The sequence below is a fragment of the Gymnoscopelus braueri genome (assembly GCF_963280865.1).
Source record: "Gymnoscopelus braueri genome assembly, chromosome: 6".
In the NCBI taxonomy this organism is placed as follows: Eukaryota; Metazoa; Chordata; class Actinopteri; order Myctophiformes; family Myctophidae; genus Gymnoscopelus; species Gymnoscopelus braueri.
The window spans coordinates 2,075,990-2,096,529 of record NC_137607.1 but is presented as its reverse complement, the minus strand read 5'-3'; the positions used below and the strand labels follow the sequence as shown (position 1 = coordinate 2,096,529).

The 20,540-nt window shown below is 38.8% G+C and overlaps 1 protein-coding gene across 1 annotated transcript; it reads right to left on the bottom strand.

Moving 5' to 3' along the window:
* Positions 1-344: 344 nt before the first annotated feature.
* LOC308087054 (TM2 domain-containing protein 1) lies at positions 345-14,125 on the bottom strand. The gene is made up of 7 exons (XM_080430708.1): positions 14,112-14,125; positions 13,143-13,216; positions 12,474-12,582; positions 11,358-11,449; positions 10,631-10,704; positions 2,122-2,234; positions 345-1,137 (listed from the first exon to the last, which is right to left on the bottom strand). The coding sequence occupies exons 2-6, from the start codon at positions 13,153-13,155 to the stop codon at positions 2,124-2,126; spliced, it is 399 nt and encodes a 132-aa protein (XP_080286834.1). The 5' UTR covers positions 13,156-13,216; positions 14,112-14,125; the 3' UTR covers positions 345-1,137; positions 2,122-2,123.
* Between the last annotated feature and the right edge of the window lie 6,415 nt (positions 14,126-20,540).

Below are 20,540 nucleotides of genomic sequence, written 5' to 3'. Positions count from 1 at the left end.
TCTATATGATCCTATAGTTTACTGAGAAACTACATTGTCTCTGTATTCTATATGATCCTATAGTTTACTGAGACACTACATTGTCTCTCTGTATTCTATATGATCCTATAGTTTACTGAGAAACTACATTGTCTCTGTATTCTATGATCCTATAGTTTACTGAGACACTACACTCTGTATTCTATGTGTTTACCTTGTTCTGGATAAATGACTACATTGTCAATTGATGACATCATACGTTGATGACATCACACTGCTTGGTCAAACCCCTCTAAGATAAGTTCCTTAAAAACAAAAAGAGTCACGTGAGTACATTCTCCAGGAAAAGAAAACACTTTATTTACAAAATAACACAACTTCCTATACATCAATAAACAGTGTGCTGTGCTGTGTGTGTGTGTGTGTGTGTGTGTGTGTGTGTGTGTGTGTGTGTGTGTGTGTGTGTGTGTGTGTGTGTGTGTGTGTGTGTGTGTGTGTGTGTGTGTGTGTGTGTGTGTGTAGTATATAGTGCTATTTCAGAAATGCAGATAGTTGAGGACACTGTTCCTGGTCCTCACAGGAGAAATGGATGTTTTATGGAATTTACAGTGAAGGGTTCAGGTTAGAATTAGACACCAAAAAATAGAGCTTGTAGATTGGTAATTCTTTGGCTATTTTCAGCTATTATCAATGCTGTCCTAAACGTTTGATGCCCTCACAGTACACAAACGTGTGTGTGTGTGTGTGTGTGTGTGTGTGTGTGTGTGTGTGTGTGTGTGTGTGTGTGTGTGTGTGTGTGTGTGTGTGATACAGATGGATGATTGTACAGTAATTATTCATTATTATGTACATACTCCAGAGAGAACAATTAATTCAAACTCTAGCAGCTTTTGACACATTCCAGTTCAACTGGAAAACCTCCTGTTCTGTTTACCTTTGATCAGTACTTTACGTGTGTGTGTGTGTGTGTGTGTGTGTGTGTGTGTGTGTGTGTGTGTGTGTGTGTGTGTGTGTGTGTGTGTGTGTGTGTGTGTGTGTGTGTGTGTGTGTGTGTGTGTGTGTGTGTGTGTGTGTGTGTGTGTGTGTGTAACATCTTGGTGTAGACCAGTATTCACTATGTACATGCCAGCATTCAGAGGAAGACACTCCACTTCATCCCTGGATAGACAGACAGACAGACAGACAGACAGACAGACAGACAGGGATGTTAGTTTAACTCCTTCCTGTTGTTAATTATTGTCTAAGATGTTTATTTCAATATGTTATGAAACTTATCCCCTTCAATAATAACAATATTGTGTTTTATATGGTTGTAAATACTGATTAGTCACCTTCACAACGAGGTACGAAAGAGCAACACCGCTAACTGTGCAGGGTAGCAACCCCCAAATAATTGCCAAAATCCCCTTGCAATATTCTGTTGGTATTCACTCTCGTTTTGAGAAGTGTTTAGTTAACAAGAGGAGCGCTGGTTTATTTCACTACTTTTACTCAAGTAAAATATTCTATACAGGCCTTAAAACACAGTATTATATGTAGCCTGGTGAACCATGGTGGTGTGAATTCACATCATCATGTGTCTGCAGAGGACACATGATTATGGATGGTTTACCAGACTACAGTATTTCTACATTATGCTACATCTACTATGCTATGCTACTACTATGATACATTATGCTACATCTACTATGCTATGCTACTACTATGATACATTATGCTACATCTACTATGCTATGCTACTATGCTATGCTACTACTATGATACATTATGCTACATCTACGCTACTACTATGATACATTATGCTACATCTACTATGCTATGCTACTACTATGATACATTATGCTGCATCTACTATGCTATGCTACTACTATGATACATTATGCTACATCTACGCTACTACTATGATACATTATGCTACATCTACTATGCTATGCTACTACTATGATACATTATGCTACATCTACTATGCTATGCTACTACTATGATACATTATGCTACATCTACTATGCTATGCTACTACTATGATACATTATGCTACATCTACTATGCTATGCTACCACTATGATACATTATGCTACATTTACCTTTACAATCTGAAATGTATGACAATATGAGAGTACTTCTAAAAGTAATTATTTGTACCTTCATGGTGAGAACTGTGTCCTCCTGAAGGTCTCGTTGTTGATGGACAGTCGGGTCAGTCTGGCTCCGTAGTAATCTACGATGTAATTACTACCATCTGAGGGTCCTACGATCTGTAATATATACATTATGATGTAATTACTACCATCTGTAATATATACATTATGATGTAATTACTACCATCTGTAATATATACATTATGATGTAATTACTGCCATCTGAGGGTCCTACGATCTGTAATATATATGTCACAGGGAAATTTAAGAACCAGGGAAATTGGAGAAGGTGCGCTCGTTTTTAGGCACGGGCGAGGCGGGGCTTTTCGAGACAGGGTTTATCACGTGAGGCTCGCGAGGAGGAGGAGATGGATGAGGAGGAGGAGGAGACGGCGCCGCGAGGCGGGGCTTTGATGCGACGCGGACCTGGCTTTTGTTGTTCCCCCCCACATAGCAACCAGGAAGCAACGCTAGGGGAACGCTGAACACGCGTTCACACGCACACGTGATAATAGTTATTGTCCATGACGGAGGCGCGCCGACTCAGCAGAGCTTGAGGCCGAGGAGGCCGACCGGCCGAAGGTCTGCTAGTCGAATCAGCGCCGTCCGAGTTGTGAACCGATAGGGACAGAATATATCTTTTCATGGATCACTATCTGTGTGTGTGTGTGTGTGTGTGTGTGTGTGTGTGTGTGTGTGTGTGTGTGTGTGAGATATGTTAAAAGCCAGAACACAATAAAAGTATCTTAACAGTCATGCTTTCAATAAACCATATTGAAAGCATGAGCGTGTGCGCACGCGTGCGTGTGTGTGTGGTCGCGGCCATATATGTTTGTGCACTTTAGTTGGGAAGCCTGGCTCGTGGCTTGCATTCGTGGCTCCCTCTAGTGTTGATTCTACAGAATTGCCTGGGTGGGTGGTAAAAACGAGCGCGCCTTCTCCAATTTCCCTGGTTCTCCAATTTCCCTGTAACGTATACATTATGATGTAATTACTACCATCTGAGGGTCCTACCATCTGTAATATATATATATATATATATCTATCTTGTAGATCTGCTATTTACACTGGCGCTCAACTAAGGTATAAATCTTAGAGAGAGACGAGAGACACAGACAGACAGACAGACAGACAGAAAGAGAGACAGACAGAAAGAGAGACAGACAGACAGACAGACAGACAGACAGACAGACAGACAGACAGAAAGAGAGACAGACAGACAGACAGACAGACAGAAAGACAGAAAGAGAGACAGATATGGTCACCCTGGCCTGTCTGTCCATCAGTCAGGTGTATCAGTCCATTGTGTTGCGTTCAGTCAGTTCATTAGAACAAACATCACATCAGTCACACAGACACCCTGTCTTCATCACTTACACTGAACTGCTTTTAACATCACCATGATGAAGAGGAGGTGTGTGTGTGTGTGTGTGTGTGTGTGTGTGTGTGTGTGTGTGTGTGTGTGTGTGTGTGTGTGTGTGTTGCATGCATATGAGGGGAGGGAGTAAAGCAAAAGAAACAATCTCACAACGGCAATGTTTTGTCTCAATGTGTGATTTGTGTTAATTTTGACAGCAAGTTTTGACGTGGTTTTTGTCTTTTTTAAATACAATTTCGTTTAGTTTTGTAGTTGAAATTTTTTAGTTTTAATCTGGTTGCAGTTTTATAAAAAAAAATATCCGACGATTTTGTAACCCATTTTTCCACCCAGTGCCAATTGCCTAGGTAATCCTGGGCGCTACTCTCCCTCTACCAACCTGGGGAGATCCCAGAACTGAGCTCATGCCTCCTTCAACGCATGAGGAGTGAGCAGGCCGCTTCTTATCACATGACAGGGAGGAGTTTCCCGGTAGGACGTAGCTTCTTATCACCTGACAGGGAGGAGTTTCCCCGGTAGGACGTAGCTTCTTATCACCTGACAGGGGGGAGTTTCCCCGGTAGGACGTAGCTTCTTATCACCTGACAGGGGGGAGTTTCCCCGGTAGGACGTAGCTTCTTATCACCTGACAGGGAGGAGTTTCCCCGGTAAGACGTAGCTTCTTATCACCTGACAGGGGGGAGTTTCCCCGGTAGGACGTAGCTTCTTATCACCTGACAGGGGGGAGTTTCCCCGGTAGGACGTAGCTTCTTATCACCTGACAGGGAGGAGTTTCCCCGGTAAGACGTAGCTTCTTATCACCTGACAGGGGGGAGTTTCCCCGGTAGGACGTAGCGCGTGGAAGGAACACGTTATTCCAACCAGTTCCTTTCCCCTCCATTAGGCGCCCCGGCTGACCAGGGGGAGGCAGTATAGAGACCAGGATTACTGCATGTTTTTTGTGAGGGTACCTACCCTAGGAGACACGGGGTGAACATGCAAACTCCACACAGAAAGGCCCTTTCACCAACCCCACCTAGGGTATGGGTAGGGGTGTTCGATATTGTGATAACTATCGTCGAGACGATAGAATGTCCCCACCATATACGTTTTCAGAGATATCGTATCTATCGTCATAAAGTGAGTCACTCAGTCATAGAGTGTGCACTCACATTCTATGATTTGCAGTTCTATACCTTAATTTTTACTTCTGTAGTACGACGGTTTCGTTCGCCAAAAATAGCAGATCTACAAGCCAACAACGCGTCTCGACCGCACGTCCGGACCGCACTGATTGCTTTAAGATCTGTTGTGTTCATCACAAATGCTCCCAAAGTCCCCGCCCCCTTTCTTCTTGTAGTTAGGGAATTTTAGCAAAATATTTGGACCATCTGTGAAAAAATTTACTACCAATAGCTTTCTTCACCAATGTGTTCTTATAGGTGTCTAGAATCACCTCTCAAAAAGTGCAACCCCAAATCCTCGTGGAAAATCCTGGAGAGCCAATCAAAGTTAAGGAGCCCAGAGGGCTTGGGTGAAAAATATGAAAAGAAATATAAGTCTTGTGAGTTGTCTAACTAGGGGGTTTCAGGGGTGCTGAATCCATTCCAACCATTATTTTTGAGTAAAAATGTCTCCCTGGCCACCTAATATTGGTATATTGGTTATTGTTAGTGTATAATCAGTGTATAATCAATGGTAGGGGATTGGGGTGTTGTTGAATTGATTCTATTTTGAAAAATAAAATAAGAAAATATTGCTAAACACTTGATAAGAGTGTACACCTACTGTGCACATGCTCAGTGGGATACACTGTCTGCATGTGGGTAAGGAGCGGGAGTGTTGCATCCTGGCAAATATGTCTGGACGATTTTAAGGTACGGTAGTTTATCTACTTTTTGGCATTTATTTTCCTCTGCTGGCAAAACTTTTGATTACTGTGAATTTAGATGTCAATTTTCTCTAGCCTATTGCTTACATTGAACAATCATTAGTTAAACAATCATGACACTTGTCTTTTAGTAGACAACATGGAAGAGGATTCTGTAGCTTGTGGCTTAAGGTGCTTCATCTGTGGTGGTCCTGAGACTGAGATTCAAAAGCTCTCAAAAGTCACCCAAAAAGGCTATGCACAGATGTTGTCTTATTCTGAGAGTGTGGATGATGCAGCATTAATCAGAAGACTACATGAGGACTGGAAAAACTGAGATGACCCCAAACTAAGATACCATTTGGAATGCAAAACCGAGCTATACAGTCGTGCAAGAGGTATATCCACTGGAAATCATACGTTTTTTTCAATGTGATGAAAGTTGCCACTTGCAGATTTCAATCCTATTCTATGTTGTGAGTGACATCATAATTTAATAAAAACTTTAAACATAATCTATTCTTTAGAGCAAGATGAGCAAGACCAACGGCCAGACAGGAAGAAAAGACGCAGGGCATTGTCTGGGTCAAGTAGTTCAAGTGCTAGCTGGCACACTTGATCTACCATAATACTTGCATCCTTTGCAATGAAGGTATCAATGCTGGCACATTGAAAAGAAACCCTGGTAAGTCTTTTGTATGTAAGATTCAAATGAATTTTGATAATTGTTTTTCTTGCTCCTCATTGTAGGCTTCCACTCAAAGTAGAATAATTTAATCATGCACATACTGTATGTGGCTACCTTTTATCCAGACAGAGCTCGGCAGTTGTATCGTGCACCTGATAATGTCTACCAGGACCAACTGAAAAGTAGTTTGATGCAGAAAGCAAAGCGACGAGGTGATGACTGGGGACGTGAAGTCGCTGGTCGCCTGTCTGGTATTATAGATTTGGTGGCAGAAGAGGCAGTATATCATATTCGATGAAGAAGAGACTTTGAGAACCCTGTTACAAAGTCTAAGGTAACATTATATGGATACGCAATACAGCTGTACAATACAACTCACATTTCTTATCCTTTATTAGTCCCCCTCATTCCTGGACCCATATCAATCTTGCAGAATAAATTATTTTGAAATCAAAAGTTTCACTATTAAAAATTGTATTTCTTCCTTCAGGATAAGGAATGTGAGTTGTATTGTACAGCTGTATTGTGTATCCATATAATGTTACCTCAGACTTTGTAACAGGGTTCTCAAAGTCTCTTCTGCATCGAATATGATATACTGCCTCTTCTGCCACCAGGCGACCAGCAACTTCAAGTCCCCAGTCATCACCTCGTCGCTTTGCTCTCTGCATCAAACTCCTTTCAGTTGGTCCTGGTAGACATTATCAGGTGCACGATACAACTGCCGAGCTCTGTCTGGATAAAAGGTAGCCACATACAGTATGTGTATGATTAAATTATTCTACTTTGAGTGGAAGCCTACAATGAGGAGCAAGAAAAACAATTATCAAAATTCATTTGAATCTTACATACAAAAGACTTACCAGGGTTTCTTTTCAATGTGCCAGCATTGATACCTTCATTGCAAAGGATGCAAGTATTATGGTAGATCAAGTGTGCCAGCTAGCACTTGAACTACTTGACCCAGACAATGACCTGCGTCTTTTCTTCCTGTCTGGCCGTTGGTCTTGCTCATCTTGCTCTAAAGAATAGATTGTTTAAATTTATTATTAAATTATGATGTCACTCACAACATAGAATAGGATTGAAATCTGCAAGTGGCAACTTTCATCACATTGAAAAAAACGTACGATTTCCAGTGGATATACCTCTTGCACGACTGTATAGCTCGGTTTTGCATTCCAAATGGTATCTTAGTTTGGGGTCATCTCAGTTTTTCCAGTCCTCATGTAGTCTTCTGATTAATGCTGCATCATCCACACTCTCAGAATAAGACAACATCTGTGCATAGCCTTTTTGGGTGACTTTTGAGAGCTTTTGAATCTCAGTCTCAGGACCACCACAGATGAAGCACCTTAAGCCACAAGCTACAGAATCCTCTTCCATGTTGTCTACTAAAAGACAAGTGTCATGATTGTTTAACTAATGATTGTTCAATGTAAGCAATAGGCTAGAGAAAATTGACATCTAAATTCACAGTAATCAAAAGTTTTGCCAGCAGAGGAAAATAAATGCCAAAAAGTAGATAAACTACCGTACCTTAAAATCGTCCAGACATATTTGCCAGGATGCAACACTCCCGCTCCTTACCCACATGCAGACAGTGTATCCCACTGAGCATGTGCACAGTAGGTGTACACTCTTATCAAGTGTTTAGCAATATTTTCTTATTTTATTTTTCAAAATAGAATCAATTCAACAACACCCCAATTCCCTACCATTGATTATACACTGATTATACACTAACAATAACCAATATACCAATATTAGATGGCCAGGGAGACATTTTTACTCAAAAATAATGGTTGGAATGGATTCAGCACCCCTGAAAACCCCTAGTTAGACACCTCACAAGACTTTTATTTCTTTTCATATTTTTCACCCAAGCCCTCTGGGCTCCTTAACTTTGATTGGCTCTCCAGGATTTTCCACGAGGATTTGGGGTTGCACTTTTTGAGAGGTGATTCTAGACACCTATAAGAACACATTGGTGAAGAAAGCTATTGGTAGTAAATTTTTTCACAGATGGTCCAAATATTTTGCTAAAATTCCCTAACTATTGGCAGCGAGGGAATCATCGCTATGTCAGTCTGCACAACAGCAGTAATGGACGGAGAGTCAGGCTCATTTGGATATTCCAAAACCGACACGGTGCAAACTAAAGTTAATTGCAAAGTTCGAACGTCACTCGATATAACTTTTAACCAAACGCGGGTGAAACAGCCAAGGTATCCCCGCATAAAGAGTGCACGCACGCACATGGATCGACGGACCCCACGCATCGATTAAAAACAACAATTCGTAGCTCGCTTACAAAAGCTTGTCAACACCATGAATTAACATTAGCTGGATGCATATGCATATCAATGATCCATTGTGTGACCTGCTAGTCTACTGTTACTAGGTAGGTAGGTGTAATACTAGGCTACTGTCAGCAGTGGTGGAAAAAGTACTTAAGTAAAAGTATCAGTACTGCAATGCAGAAATACTCACAAGCTCACAACGGGTCGCGACGCGTTGTGAGCTTGTAGATCGGCTATTTTCAAATAGCCGAAGTATATAGGGATAAAGTGGTTAATGCGTGTTTTGCAATAATACAAATCTACAAAGTAACTAAATTGTAGTGGAGTAAAAGAACAATATTTGCCTCAGATGTAGTGGAGTAGAAGTAAAAGTACTGAAAATTTAAGATAATCCAGTAAAGTGAAAATTCCTCAAATTTGTACTTAACTCTTTCAGTGCCAAGAGTATTTTCATAAAGTACTCCCAAACTGCCAGGAATTTGCGTTTTTTTAAATTAATTTTTTTTGTAATTTTTCATTCAAATAAATGATCTGATTGGGGTTTTAAACCCATAATACAGTTCTACCAGTAGAGAGCAACAAATCGACACATTGATGATCTCGCTGGCTCACTCGCCCCCTCCCAAACAGGCTCACGTCATATCCGGTCAGAACCGGATGTTGACATTTTTTACAATCGTTGATCGCGCTAAATTACGATGTGATACACGACTACGATGACTGATCGTCACCCAGACCAAAGAGAGTAGACGTGGACCTCTCCGTTTGTTTTTTATAACGTGTGAAAAACCGTGACTTTCCCTATTCTGGCCGAAAATCACCGGAGAAAAACAACGTGACCCGGAAATGAAATTTTTTTTTTTACATCCGGCTCCGGGTGAGTCTGATGTAGTCAGGAAGCGAAAGTGATCATGAAAAATACACAGAATAGCGCGACCACAGTCAAAAGTAAAAACTCGGGATTTCTCGTGCTGGCACTGAGGGTACTCGGGAAAAACTCGGGATATGTCGGGGCGTGGCACTGAGAGAGTTAAGTACATGTACTTAGTTACATTCCACCACTGACTGTCAGATGTTCTGTCTGAAGCAGTCTGTTACACTACCAACTCACCATCAAGCAGCCTACACTGAATGTCACATGATGCAACAGCTGGATAAAAAGGAATAGATTATCTATCTATCAGCAGCATAAAAACTAATATTATATCTATATCTATCTATCAGCAGCATAAAAACTAATATTATATCTATATCTATCTATCTATCTGTATGTAGCCTGTCTGTCTGTGAACACATTAATTAATAAGATATGATGATTCATTATATTATATAATATAATGATTATACGTGCCCCATGATCATATCTTATAAAAATGTTATAATCATATAATATAATTAATCATCATATATGTTATTGATAATCATAAAATAATAATCCTAAAAACGAACATAAAAAAATTATGGTGATATATATCGTCTATCGTGATATTTCTTGAAAAATATCGTGATAGTATATTTTTCAATATGGAACACCCCTCGGTATGGGCACTGATGACACGGAGGAGAGAACACGCCCCAAGTGCCCACAGTGTCCCCGGCGGGACTAAATTAATTTAGTCGATTAAAAATGATGTTAGCAGGCCTTGAAGGTGTCTTAATGTCTGCTTTGTAGATCTGCTACCAACACCCACAGGCAACCAAGCATAACATGACTGCTTAGTTCTTCTCCACTAGTCCCTCACTAACATTTTAGTCTGCTTTTTATTTGTTTGTTTATTTATATTTGTATTTCATAGTTTCAGTCACCTTAGCCTAGTTTTTGTTTAGTTTTTTAAGTAGTTTTCGTCAGTGAAACAAGTTAGTCGAGGGACATGTTTTGTCATAGTTTTAGTGACAAACGTAACAGTGTAAAGGACCACTAGCACGTTTTATAAAACATCTGAGACTGTTATGTTTTATGGACGATGCTTCTCAACATGTATTCTATTGATTGAGTTTGACCAATTCAAATACAATTGAATCTGAAAATAACTTTAATATCTATTATTGTTACAGTGTAGGACAGACAGACAGTAGGACAGCTGAGAGAGAGACAGTGTAGGAGAGACAGACAGACAGACAGACAGTAGGACAGCTGAGAGAGAGACAGTGTAGGAGAGACAGACAGACAGACAGACAGACAGTAGGACAGCTGAGAGAGAGACAGACAGACAGACAGACAGACAGTAGGACAGCTGAGAGAGAGACAGTGTAGGAGAGACAGACAGACAGACAGACAGTACATCTCAAACCAACCTGCATGGCAATGAGCATGAAGTCCACCAGACTGCCGATACCACAGAACCCTACAGTACAGAACTTTAATAACCCTGAGAGAGAGAGAGAGAGAGAGAGAGAGAGAGAGAGAGAGAGAGAGAGAGAGAGAGAGAGAGAGAGAGAGAGAGAGAGAGAGAGAGAGAGAGAGAGACACACACAGACAGACAGACAGACAGACAGACAGACAGACAGACAGACAGACAGACAGGTGTTACAACAGAACTCTGTACATCACTGTAGTCTCAGGTTTCAGAAGGTGAAGAACATAAACCCCGTTTCCTGTTCATTTTCCCATGACTGTGATTGGCTCATCAGCCATCATTGAACAGGAAACGCATGTGAAGGTGTTTCCTGTTCAAACAGGCTCTGTGCAAAGCAGACATTATTGTAAAGACATCTTCCTTACACCCTTCACAGGTGTTACCAATGATACTGATGAAGGCTCTGTTCCATTTAGTGTAGCACAGTGGTTCTCACACTTTATTAATTTCAAGGACCCCCACAACTCTGAGAGTGTACAAATGGAACCAAATGGACCCGTAAATTAGTATCATTGGTAACAACCTGTGAAGGAGGTAAGGAAGAGGCCCCCAATTTCTTTACAATATGTCTGCTGTGATTACGCTGTAACCACATGAACCCTGGCGTCTAAGTATGTCAGGGTAGTCATGGTAATAAAGATAAACGGTGTTTATTGGTACGTTACCTAAAGCAGGATATCCCAGATAGAACCTATCAGCTCCCAGCCAGCCCAGGAACAGAGACAATGCTACTGCTACCTTATAGGAATATCCACTCCTGGAAAACATATTAATAACAATATGACTTTATATGAATATATCCACTCCTGGAACATTAACCCATTAAGACCTGAAGCCGATTCTACATGTCTTCTAAATCCTAACAGTTTTCTGAAAAACGTATGTTTCTATATCAGTGGTGCTCAAACCTTTCCATGTCAAGGACCCCCAAAATTATGTGCATTTGGCCGCAGACCCCCATCTCAAAATATGTTGTTCCAGGGAGCAAAGATTTGAGTTACAAATGTCCGCTTTAAAAAATATATATATATTCAAAGATTTACACACATTTTCAAAATTTCTCAAAAAGTGTAAAATAATGCTTTTTAGCTCAAATCAAGAAGTGACACAGATGCGTTCCAGGTCTTAAAGGGTTAATAATAACACAATATACACAATGACACACATAATATGAATATCCACTCCTGTAAACTCAATAACTTACATATTCCTACAGTATAGTATAGTACAGTATGTTTATGTATGTAATAACCTGCATAGTCCTACAGTATAGTATAGTACAGTATGTATATGTATGTAATAACTTACACATTCCTACAGTATAGTATAGTACAGTATGTATATGTATATGTATGTAATAACCTGCATAGTCCTACAGTATAGTATTGTACAGTATCTCCTTTTTCCTCTTTTTTTATTTCTATCTTTTTTTATTCTTCACTGTTATTTTTTTTTATTTTTTCTTTCAATCTGTTTGTTCAATTTAACTTATTTCTATCAACAGTGTACACACTCCCCAGTAATTTTTCTTATTATATTTCAAGTCTGTGAGTACCTGTATGCTTATATATATATACATATATTCTTTTCTCTTTTTCGTGGCTGTTTGTTTTATATACAGAGACAATGCCGGGTAAAAAAAAAAAAAAAGGGGATATAAATATAACTGTACATGCATATATCATGTCTGTGAAACCTAAATTGAATTCCCTAATAAAAAATATAAAAAATAAATAAATAAAAAAGTATTGTACAGTATGTATATGTATGTAATAACTTACACATTCCTACAGGGGACAGTCTTGTTGAATCCCACCTCATCTCCAGTGAACTTGAACTCTGACCCATTGGCTAGACGACAGCTGATGTTGGGAGCAGGTAGACACTCCACTGAAATATATATAAATATATATTATACTCTATAACAGGTAGACACTCCACTGAAATATATATAAATATATATTATACTCTATAACAGGTAGACACTCCACTGAAATATATATAAATATATATTATACTCTATAACAGGTAGACACTCCACTGAAATATATATAAATATATATTATACTCTATAACAGGTAGACACTCCACTGAAATATATATCAATATATATTATACTCTATAACAGGTAGACACTCCACTGAAATATATATTATACTCTATAACAGGTAGACACTCCACTGAAATATATATAAATATATATTATACTCTATAACAGGTAGACACTCCACTGAAATATATATAAATATATATTATACTCTATAACAGGTAGACACTCCACTGAAATATATAGAACAACACACACACACACACACACACACACACACACACACACACACACACACACACACACACACACACACACACACACACACACACACACACACACACACACACACACACACACACACACACACACACACACACACACACACACACACAGTACGTACCCCATGCTGTCATGTCCTTACAGTTCTCTGGTTCTTGTGTGGATTCATCTATCTTTGGTTCTTTACACAGATACCTGATAGAATGTTAAAGATCATTCACTTTCTCATCTGATCAGGAGGTGCCCACTACGTCTAGGTGCCCACTACGTCTAGGTGCCCACTACGTCTAGGTGCCCACTACGTTTAGGTGCCCACTACGTCTAGGTGCCCACGATGTCTAGGTGCCCACGATGTCTAGGTGTCCACTACGTTTAGGTGCCCACTACGTCTAGGTGCCCACTATGTCTAGGTGCCCACTATGTCTAGGTGCCCACTATGTCTAGGTGCCCACTATGTCTATGTGCCCACTATGTCTAGGTGCCCACTATGTCTAGGTGCCCACTATGTCTAGGTGCCCACTACGTCTAGGTGCCCACTACGTCTAGGTGCCCACTACGTCTAGGTGCCCACTATGTCTAGGTGCCCACTATGTCTAGGTGCCCACTATGTCTATGTGCCCACTATGTCTAGGTGCCCACTATGTCTAGGTGCCCACTATGTCTAGGTGCCCACTACGTCTAGGTGCCCACTCTTCCAAAAAATTGCCGATCTACAATCTATAGTTATTGTTAACTTATTAAGCCAAACCATATTCATTGTATTATTATAAAATAATGTAATGTAAAATAAATGCATATTAACTGTTTAAACGACATAAATCAGACGTCAATACCATAACATTATGAAACGTGTTCATATCATCCATATTATTATTATTATTAATAAAGGATATTGTCCTACAACATGATAAACCTTATACACGTTATTAATAATGTATATAAAGGATATTGTCCTAGTCTCAGGTCTTTATGAAGACAGTAAACATTAATAATATGTAGATAACACATCATAAACATTATAAACATTAATAATATGTAGATAACACATCATAACCCTTATATACATGAATGTTAATGTAATAAAGGATATTGTCCTAGTCTCAGGTCTTCATGAAGACAGTAAACATTATAAATATGTAGATACAACCTTATAAACCTTATAAACATTAATAACATGTAGATAACACATTATAAACATTAATAATATGTAGATACAACCTTATAAACATTATAAACATGAATGTTAATGTAATAAAGGATATTGTCCTAGTCTCAGCTCGTCGCATGTCTCCACAGAGTGAGTGTTAGGATGAAGACAGTAAACATGATGATAAACATAAACATTAAACAATAGAAACATAAACATAAACAACTCTGTCCTCCTGACGGCCGCCATGTTGGATCTGTGTCCGCCTCACCACGGTCACGTGACTCCACCGCGTCATAGAGACATGGGGTGAATTATTTTACCTTGAATAACACTTTATCTATCTGTCCTGGTGTTTGTTTTTATATTATTATCAGTGTTTATTTGTTATTATTGTGGTTTATTTGAATGTCTATGTATTTATTAAAGAATATTTTCCAGTTTAACACATGATCTCATTTTTATTTATTTTTATTTTCATTGTTTTCAGTAACAAATTAAATAAGAAGGGCACAGTGAATAAATCAATACAACACATTAATAATAAATCAATACAATAATTATACATAACATAAAGTAATAATAATAATAATATATATAATAATATAGCCAGTGGTGGAAAGTAACTAAGTACATTTACTTAAATACTGTACTTAAGTAAAATTTTGAGGTATGTGTACTTTACTTGAGTATTTCCAATTTCCAATACTTTTACTTCTACTCCACTACATCTCAGAGGCAAATATCGTACTTTTACACTACATTTACTTGAAAACTTTAGTTACTAGTTACTTTTCAGATATAAACTATGATATAATGATACATACATTAACCACTTTAGCCCTATTTTATACATAGGCTATTTGAAAATAGCAGATCTACAAGCTCACAACGCGTTGCATCGCGACGCGTTGTGAGCTTGTAGATCGGCTATTTTCAAATATTTAGTACTTTTACTTTTGGTACTTTAAGTACATTTTGATGCCAATACTTTTGTACTTTTACTAAAGTAAATTTTTAATTCTGGACTTTTACTTGTAACAGAGTATTTTTATATTGCAGTATTGGTACTTTTACTTAAGTAAAGAATTTGAGTACTTTTTCCGCCACTGACAATAATTATACATAACATAAAGTAATAATAATAATAATATATATAATAATATAGCGTACGTGTGTGCCTATGTGTGTGCGTGTGTTCGTGTGTGCGTGCGTGTCTTACCCACCTCATTCAAGGTCAAAGTAATGACCTCCAGTGAGTGTTTAAAGAGACAGAGCAGCAGCTTCTGAACCAGTGAGTTTATTCACTTTATTCTTTATCATTATTTATTCATAAACTTTAACGGTAAAACGGCTTTACTTTGTGTTGTAATGCTTTTATATCTATTTACGAAAAATAACGATAAGATAAACCTGTGTTTAGATTCAATAAACATCTAATAAAAGATAAATAAACAACTTATCAAACTAGTTAGCCGCCTAGCAGGCTAACTAGTTACAGTGATGTGAAGTAACTAAGTACATTTACTCAAGTACTGTACTTATAAGTAAAATGTTTTGGTATTTTATTTTACTTTACTGGAGTATTTACAATTTACAATACTTGTACTTCTACTCCACTACATCTCAGAGGCAAATATTGTACTTTTTTACTCCACTACAAGTTTTTGAAAACTTTAGTTACTTTGTAGAAATACATTATTATATTATAAAACATACATTAACCACTTTAGCCCTATTTTATACCTGGGCTATTTGAAAATAGCTGATCTACAAGCTCACAACGCGTCGCGATGCGACGCGTTGTGAGCTTGTAGATCGGCTATTTTCAAACACATTAGTACTTTTACTTTTAGTACTTTAAGTATATTTTCAGCTGGATGGACTGATGGATGGATGCACCTGTTACATGATGGAGGGTAGATCTATAGAACATGTGGATGGAAGGACGGATGGATGGATGGATGCACCTGTTACATGGAGGGTAGATCTATAGAACATGTGGATGGATGCACCTGTTACATGATGGAGGGTAGATCTATAGAACATCAGGATCTATCTATCTATCTATCTATCTATCTATCTATCTATCTATCTATCTATCTATGGTAGATTTATAGAACATGTGGATGGACATAGTATCATCTCTTGGGCAAAAATACATTTGTTGTTGCTTTGCCTAGATTAAAAGAAGAAAAAAACGCCGATCTACAAGCTCACAATGCGTGGCACTGGTGACGCGTTGTGAGCTTGTAGATCTTTGCCTGTTTCGGCCGCGCGGCACCGTCCTGCTCCCCTACGGTGGAACTATACACCTCAGCATGTCCATATTTGGTGTTTCCTGGGCCCCCTGGCCCCTCCCCCTCCCCTGTGGCCCCTCCCCCTCTTCATTCACTTCCTCATCAGGTGTTTTCTCCTCTTCAGGTGAAGAAGGAAAACAAGGTGAGTCTGAAACTAAGTACAATAAATCAGAACATGGATTACTAAGAGTATTAATGTGTATACAGTCTGATAGATACGGTCCATAGGAGGTTAGTTTAGTGTTTAAAACGTTTATAATGTGATTTAATGAGCTTTATGTCAACATGAAGACATGCTAATGTTTGGCTGCTAAACTAAACACAGACAGTGGTGGAAAGTAACTAAGTACATTTACTTAAGTACGCTTTTGAGGACGTTTTACTCTACTGGAGTGTTTCCAATTATCAATACTTTTACTTCTACTCCACTACATCTCAGAGGCAAATATTGTACTTTTTACTCCACTATTATTATTTGACAGCTTTAGTTACTTTGCAGATTTTTTATTATTATTACAAAACACACACATTAACCACTTCAGCCCTATATACATTTCGGCCATTTGAAAATAGCAGATCTACAAGCTCACAATGCATTGTGAGCTTGTAGATCTGTTATTTTCAAAATATTTTTTTATACATTTTGACTCATTCTGCACAATGAGTACTTTTACTTTTGGAACTTTAAGTACATTTCGATACCAATACTTTTGTACTTTTATTCAAGTACATTTTTAATTTCGGACTTTTACTTGTAACAGAGTATTTTTACATTGCAGTATTGATACTTTTACTTAAGTAAAACATTTTAGTATATTTTCCACCACTGTTTATATGTATATAAACGGTGGGAGGTTGGCCCATTACATGGTTTAATAGTTACTTTGATCTTTTAAAATATCTTTTCCCGGCATAATTGAAGAATATATATATATAAAAAAAACGTTTTTCCCCCAATTCTCAAGAATGGTTTATATTATATTATGTTATTTAATGTGCTTTATATGAGCTGTGTCAACATGAAGTCACAGATAGTAGTTTATATATTATATTATATTATATTATTATAATGTTATTATAATGTGAGCTGTGTAAACATGAAGTCACAGATAGTAGTTTATATATTATATTATATTATATTATATTATTATAATGTTATTATAATGTGAGCTGTGTAAACATGCTGTTAAACTAAACACAGATAGTAGTCAGTTGGGACCAGGCTGAAGCAGGCTAAACTAGGCTGAAACAGGCTGAAACAGGCTGACCTACTTTAGAACAGAGTTCCCACAGTAACTCTCTGTTGTTTCAGCCACCAGCACTTAAAGGGACATTTCACTTTATTAACATGTTTGTGGCCATTGCATCGTATGGTCTCCTCAGGCTTTGGTGTTTCGCCCCAGACACTTGTTTGAGTCAGTATTTATTCCATATTTGATATTCATTTTATCAGACACGCCCCCCGTCCCATTCAATTCTCAACTCAATTCTAACCATGTTGGATTCATTGAAAACTTGTGTCTGATATTGCGTGGGGGGGAGGGGGGGGGGAGGCTGGGCTTTCATTTATTGTCTCCGATGGCGAGAGAGTATGTTTTGCACCCTGTCCGTCTGTCTGTCCGTCCTTCCGTCCGTGTGTCATTCCGTCTGTGAACAGCTAATCTCCGGCAGCGTTGGGCTTGATCGCAGCGAAACTGTGCACACACACTCCCTGGATGCCAGAGCAGAACCTCTGCCCCGAATATTTCATATGGGCCTTTTATAGCGCCACCAGGAGGCCGATTTGTGCAAAACTCATTTTTTGACAGTACTCCTACAGATTTTGTCCAAAAATCCTGCAAATCGGTACACAGTATCTCTATAGTCATACAATGAAACGGGTCTTTCAGATTTTTCATATTAGATCCTGATTGGCTAAGATTGGCTTCCAAAGTTTGCAGGTGTGCTCTGTTTTGAACAAAATGCCTCAAATCATGAACACAGCATGCGATTTCTGTGAAATTTTACACACACATTCCCAGTAGGCCCAGGAAGAAATGCCACTTGCAAATTTTCAAATCAGCCTCATGGTGGAGCTATAACAGGCCGATTCGTGTTTTTACCTACAACTGCACCGATCTGTGTAAAACTTTGTATGCACACTCCCTAGAGGCCAAGAAAAAACCTTTGCTCTGCATTTTTCACATCTTCCTTTTATAGCGCCACCAGCAGGCCGACAAATATGAAACTTTTTTTTTGATATTAAGCCCTCAGATTTTATCCAAATTTCACGCAAATCGGTACACATGATCTCTATAGTCATGTGATCAAGACGGATCTGTTTGATTTCTCATATTCCATCCTCATTGGCTAAGATTGACATCTAACGTTTGCAGGAGTGGCCCGTTTTGAACAAAATGCCGCAAATAATGAACTGATGTTCGGTGAAACTTTGCACGCACATTTGCACTACGTTGAGAAACAAATGCCACCCTTTTAACATTGCCCTGTTAGAGCGCCACCAGGAGGCAGAATTTGAATTCAGAATTCGAATCCACCCAAACCGCGGTTAACTGTGGCAACCGCGGCTAAAACTAGTGTTCTTGGCACACAACATGAAGAGAGTAGCAGAGGTGAGGGCCGACTCAGTCGGCAAGACTTTTTTTTTTGGTTCGTCACGAGACGAGAGTGACGAGAGTGAGACATTTTATTTTAAAAGTCGTTGTTTGTTAACCGTTTCAAGCTGCCACGCCCTGCCATACTTATGTTTTATAGTTGTTGTTTAATGTAACTAACAGCCCTGTGCAGAATATTGTCTGTCGTATTGTTAGATATTGGCCAAAAAGAGAGTGAGTTGTCTGGAGAGAAAAAAAAAGACACTGTGACAATTAATGCGCCTGTTTTATTTTTCTGTTACATGAATGAAGGCTTTCAAGGGAGGCTATTGATCTGCATTGCTTGTACTGTCTGGTAACGAACGAGTTCAGCAATAAATCCTAAACTTTAGGAAATATCTTGTCTTGTTTGATCCTTAAAGGTTCTATGACATTCATTTTCACTTTTTTTATTTTTAATGTTTTTTTGGGTGTTTTATGACCTCAAATACACCTAAAAAATCTGAACTTTGAACATTCAGTGGATTTTCTGTGGTCTGGGGTTTTCTGAATAATTAGGCTGAAAAGTAATCTGAGCTTGGCCCTTCGACAGTGAGGTCACAGTCGATTAATCCCGCCCACTCTCCTCCTCGCCCCTCCCCTCCCCTATCCTTTCCTTTGGGGGGGGGGCGGAGCAGAGGCGATGATTGACAGGCAAAATCCCTCACCAGCGACACCCGCAGGCAAAGATTTCTTTTTTCATTGCAGTTGAAAAGGCTTTAGAAATGTGAGAGAAAAACACCTGCCATGGATCAATAGAGTGGAATTTTTTGTTAAAACTTTCTATACACGTTTGAAGGACCATGACAACAACTTTTAATGTCTGGTAAAACTGAACGTCATGAAACCTTTAAATCCTTTCAATACATTATGGGCATTATGAAACAACTTTTTTTTAAACCAATAGACTATGCAATGTCGGCTCTATAATGAATTGCAGCTTGGTTAAAGCAAGTTCGTTTAATGAATTAAATAAACACGATCGTTCGAACGAACGTCCTTCGATGGTTCGAAAGTCGAACCATCGTTGCATTCATTAATTAATAAATAAAACGATGGTTCGACTTTCGAACCATCGTTTTGTTAATTAATTGATTAAAAACGATGGTTCGACGTTCGAACCACCGTTTCATAAATTAAATAATTAGATAGGATGGTTCGAACGTCCGTTCGAAATTCCTCGCCGAAGTTCGAATCCTAAAAACAGGGTTTGGGTACAGCCCTAGTGTGCGGATTCGAGCCAGTAGTTTGTTGGCGACGACCTCACTCTCCCCCCTTTTTTCTTTTTTACCGTTTCTTGTTAAAAACAAAGTCTAATTTTTGGGTTGCCACTGCACGACCCCAACAGCACCTTCCCACGACTCCACTCTGGGTCGTGACCCATAGTTTGAGAACCAATGCTCTAGTGTATGGTGACGTTTTCTGTTGTTTTGTTCTCC